The sequence below is a fragment of the Mchenga conophoros genome, linkage group LG20 (genome assembly GCF_057382185.1).
Source record: "Mchenga conophoros isolate Kocher_MC1m ecotype Shallow Benthic linkage group LG20, M_conophoros_male_GT1.1, whole genome shotgun sequence".
Taxonomy (NCBI): Eukaryota; Metazoa; Chordata; class Actinopteri; order Cichliformes; family Cichlidae; genus Mchenga; species Mchenga conophoros.
Window position 1 is genome coordinate 25365888 of NC_140545.1, and position 4756 is coordinate 25370643.

At 41.9% G+C, this 4756-nt stretch overlaps 1 protein-coding gene across 2 annotated transcripts; it reads right to left on the reverse strand.

The window, feature by feature from the left end:
- Positions 1–535: 535 nt before the first annotated feature.
- On the reverse strand, positions 536–3726 carry asb14b (ankyrin repeat and SOCS box containing 14b). 2 transcript variants are annotated; one of them, XM_085259596.1, is made up of 10 exons: positions 3685–3726; positions 3007–3131; positions 2857–2909; positions 2638–2769; positions 2392–2550; positions 2039–2284; positions 1783–1951; positions 1148–1682; positions 878–1031; positions 536–801 (listed from the first exon to the last, which is right to left on the reverse strand). In XM_085259596.1, the coding sequence occupies exons 2-10, from the start codon at positions 3129–3131 to the stop codon at positions 626–628; spliced, it is 1749 nt and encodes a 582-aa protein (XP_085115722.1). In that variant the 5' UTR covers positions 3685–3726; the 3' UTR covers positions 536–625. The 2 variants fall into 2 exon arrangements, with proteins under 2 accessions (XP_085115722.1, XP_085115723.1); XM_085259597.1 differs by having other exon boundaries at positions 3007–3184; positions 3685–3725.
- Positions 3727–4756: the final 1030 nt, after the last annotated feature.

Genomic DNA, 4756 nt, shown 5'->3' on the forward strand with positions numbered 1-4756 from the left:
TCCAAACCACTCGACCTGAGCTCTCCCTCTGATATACTAATTCCTAATCTTGTACGAATCCTGGTCATTCCCATCAAAAATTTTAGACTGCCACCTCCATTTGGCCCGTGTTTTTGTCACTGTCTCCAGCATTTATCTTGCACTCTTGCTGCTATCCTTCTGTCACAAATCAGCCCTGACACTCATCTCCACCCTACCTACACTTCTCTTTTGTGCTCTGTCTGTTGCTTTGGATGGTTGAACTCATCTAACCTTCACTACCTCTACTTCTGGCATCTTCATCATTTCACCTATCTCCCTCTCATGTAGACGCATGTACTCCGTCTTGCTTCTACCGACTTTCATTCATCCTCTGTCCAGCGCATATTCCACCTCTGCAGGTTCTCTTCCACCAGCTCCCTCCTCTCACTGCAGATCGCCACGTCATCTGCAAACAAACTGTTACCCACCAATGTCCCGCTGCGCTCATATATATGTCTCTGATAGATATTTAAAAGGTGAGTACAATTTATGTTCACATTTTTTGACTGTATAAGTAATGTAATTTTAATCACACATAATAATAATAAAGCAGGAAGCTTTCTATAAAAGAGTGACATCTTTGATATCTATAAATATGTTTTCATCAGGGGATAATCATACTGCCCCTGCTGTAAATGTCAAACTCCTTGTAACGCAGATAATCTTTCAGCCTGGGAGGAAGAGGAAGGAAGTTGATAAAAGCTGGTGCTCTCAAACGCAGGCGTCTAAGGTGCTCCCTTATCCGCAGGCGACACAGGTGCTTCAGGCTCCGCACATTTCCTGTCAGACAAAAAAAGTCAGCAACTACAGATGAAGCGCACATTTTTGCTGACAACAGGTAGTGAGCAGTTCATACTTTGAATGTGGCAGATTTCTGGCCACTGTTTCTGCTCCTGCAGTGTGTCCTTTAGTTTGGTGCAGAAGGAGACGTGGTCAGTGTAGTCAAGCATGATGCGCACCACCTGGGCAGATAAGTGCTTCAGCCAGGATACTGTTATCACCTCACAGAACTAGAAAGGAAAGAGAGATGTGACAGTCAATCTGAAACTTTGTAGAATAGCATTACTCCATTGCACTTCACATGTTCCAGTCTTTATCAATTTTTTTAGCATAAACTTGGCCTCACCACCATGTCTTTAATGACTGACGTCGTCCAAGCAGTGTAATCATGGGAACTGTCACCATATGGACAGTCAAAGCAGCGCTTCACGTCATAACCATGGTTCAGGATCATTCTCAGCATAACCTCATCTTTTAAGGCATACTGCAGCGCTGAGGGGAAATGAGTGGTGTTGACACGGGAGTAGTAGTTGACATTTGCCCCATACTTCAGCAAGATGTTGATCAGTTCATAATTGCCCTGTCTCAGAGCCACCTGTAGACAGTTGATGGGATCCTGGTTCACGAGAGCCCCGGCCTCTAACAGTAAGCGGGTGCACTGGAGGTCATTGTTGGACACAGCAAAAAAGAGGGCAGACTTGCGGTCATCATCATAGTTGCGGCGGATCCTTGGGTGCAGCATGAAGTTTGGATCGTAGCCAGCTTTGAGCAGTATCTCCACACACTGGGCGTGTCCCCCAGCAGCTGCAGAATGGAGAGGACTCATCCCACTTTCCTTTACAGCATGCAGCTTCGTCACTGGGATGAGATGTTCCAGTGCTCTGTAAAAAAAACAACCCAAAAAAAATCTTTATGTGAGAACATGATATTGGTTGAAACCCTATTTAAAAATTCAGGAAAATAAGTATAGATAATGCTCACAGTCTGTGTCCATGGTATGCCACTCGATGAACTGGCAGGTGCCCACTATAAAGGGGTACGTTTGGATCTGCACCGTGTTCCAGCAGCAAGGAGATTATGTCAGGATTTCCTGATGCCGCTGCATCAAACAAAATCGTACCTGACTCCGACTCACACCACACCTGTGCACCTAAAAAATGAATTAAAGCACTATGAGAACACGCATTTACTTATATACATATGTAAAAGCAAAAGGAGATTGAATCACTACATTTACCTTTCTGTAACAGAACCTCCACCACATTTAGATGTCCATTCTGTGCAGCCAGAGCCAGTGGAGTTTTCTTTTTAACGTCACATGCATTTGGATTAGCACCAGACTCTAAGAGCAGATACACAAAATTCTCCAAGCCTAAAAACGCGGACTCATGTAGAGCTGTCCTGTCCAGTGGTCCGGTTTGGTCTATTTTGGCATTGTAACGAAGCAACAGCGTGGCCAAATCATACTGATCATTTAGAAGAGCTGTGAGCAAAAGGAGCAGGAGAGAAAAGGATGAGAAAGTGTCACACATGTTGAGGTATCTCTAAAATAAAATGTGTTTGAAGTTAGACGAACATAGCGCGAGATACCTGCCACTAATGGAGAATCCTGCTCGTCATTCTGGAGATCTGGGTTGCTACCATTCTGTAACAGGAATGTAGCATTCTCTCTGAGCCCGTGGACCACAGCTAAAAACAGTGGCGTCTCACCCTTCAGAGTGCGACACTGGGCTGCACCCGGGGGTGATGCTGGAACCCAAACACCCAGGAACCGATCAACACCTCAGGGTTGAAATGAACAAGCCTGTGCCAGTCAAAAGTTACAGCTACATTTACCTGAAAAGATAATCTCTAGCACCTTCTTATTCTGCTGTGTCGCAGCCTCGTGCAGCGGGATCCATCCTCGTGTATCAACTCTGGACAGAGTCTCCGGTTGGGCTGCAAGTCTGTTCAGGGCATTCTCATCACCTGAATATGAAGACGGGACGTATCAGATCTTTGAGAAAGATTCAGAATTGTCTGAATCAGCACTGAGGTTAAAGGTCATCAGCTTACCCTCCTTAATTGCTTTAAAAATCTCATCAGGGTCTTCACAAGGTTTCAGATCACTATTTAAAGTTATTGCACAATAAGGATTCACTTAAACAATCAAGACATTCATAATATAGATACTTATATGTGAATGCTGGGTGAGTAGATAGAAACCTTGGATTTAATCCTTTTAGCTTTCTATACTGAATTAGACTTTGTTCAATAATATATTGCGTTGCCTCATCTTCGTCCAAGTCTTCCTCTGATTGATAAAAGTCATCTTCTGTTTCCATGCTCATCTGACAAGTGTAAAAAGAGCCAGTGCAGAAGGGGTTACTCTGAGGAGGCACAGCTATAAGGTAAACAAGAGCATTAAATCACACACCACTCACAGTCCTGAATAACAACTGCAACACAGTGCAGCTAAGCAGGAAATGTGGCAGTCAGTCTCATTGTTTTTACTTTACTGACACCATAATACATGCAGGATATTGGATCTAATGACTTTAATTGGACTTATTGTCCCAATTTTCAGTCTAATAACTCTCAATGTCAAAAGCAAATCTCCAGTTGAGAAGCTGCAGGGTTTTTTTTTTCTTTCAGCATCGGCAAAACAAACAAATGGAGATTCACAAATGACTCCAGTGGACATTTCTTAAAAAGAACATATAAAGCAGCAGAGGAAATGCTGTTACGAGAGCAGAGACTGCAACACGACACAAAGTTATAGCATGGAAATTCAAATGCCACATGTATTGCAACAGTTTGTATAATATGACAGCGTGGCATTCAAGCTCCACACTAATCAAGTTTTTAACCAAATAAAAATGTTTTTCATCGCGTGGTGTTTACCTTCAGTCAAAAAGCTGCTCTCTGTGTAGTTTTAACACCAGTATAGCCAGGGGGCTCTTTAGCAGCCACACATACTGGGGCTATTTATATCCTGCCCTCTCTCTCTCTCTCTCTCTCTCTCTCTCTCTCTCTCACACACACACACACACACACACACACACTATAAATATCAGATCACAAGGTCTTCACAGCCAGTTTCTAGTTTGACCCACTAAGCAACTGCAACAACTGCCATCATTCAACTCATAAGCAATTGTATTCATAATGCAAAATCTAATATTCAAACACAAACCAACAGTTGGTTCACTTTGGAAGTTCACCCCCTCCATAAAATACAAATTTAAAATACAATTTTTCAGATTTAACAAGATTGTTTTCTTTGTGCATAGCACACTGCTAAATTCAATTATATTTAATCTCTTATGATTCACCCTAAAAGACTTTTATTTTCTACTTGTTATTGCTGCTGCACATTAATAGCTTATAGTCTATAGATGGTATCAGCTCACACTGAGGGAAAAGGAGGCAAACAGGTTACTAAGAAGGCAAATGAACAGCGAGAAAAAGGACAAAAGGTTTATAATAAGGTATCAGTCTAGACAGCAAAACTAGTTTGGAAGCTGAGGCTCTCCGTCAGTAGGTTTTCTAAGTATAATCCATGTTTTTATCTTTAGAGTGATCATTTTATTGGGCTTGTGTCCACCTTAGTATTACAGCACATGAAAAAAGTCACTCCAAGGAGACACATGGCTAAATGTAAAAACTGTAAAGGCATAACTGCAATGATATACCGTATAGGTGTAACTATCCTTTAAGCGTTCAAAGAATGTTTGCAATGTTCTTGGCTTATTCTTGTGTACTGCAGTCAAACGTTGTATTAAGTAAAATAAGAACCTACATGAAATATATTTTTAAAATGTGAGCCAAATATTTTGAAACCAGTGTGTTTGCAATTAATTTTTGACAGGTTTTTCCATCAGGACTCACACAGCACCAGCTGAGCACCGAGGCGTACCTGTTTCCATGTCTTTCTGTTCAAAAAAAGAAAACAGCACATCTGATGCGCTTAATC

Bases quoted from the DNA above. Each gene is read 5' to 3' on its own strand.
- asb14b (XM_085259596.1), bottom strand. From the start codon at position 3,131: ATGAGCATGGAAACAGAAGATGACTTTTATCAATCAGAGGAAGACTTG. The intron at 2,551-2,637 runs GTAAATGTAGCT...TTTGGGTTCCAG, and splicing joins GCTAGAGATTATCTTTTCAG to CATCACCCCCGGGTGCAGCC. The intron at 1,032-1,147 runs GTGAGGCCAAGT...TTTCCTTTCTAG, and splicing joins CAGTCATTAAAGACATGGTG to TTCTGTGAGGTGATAACAGT.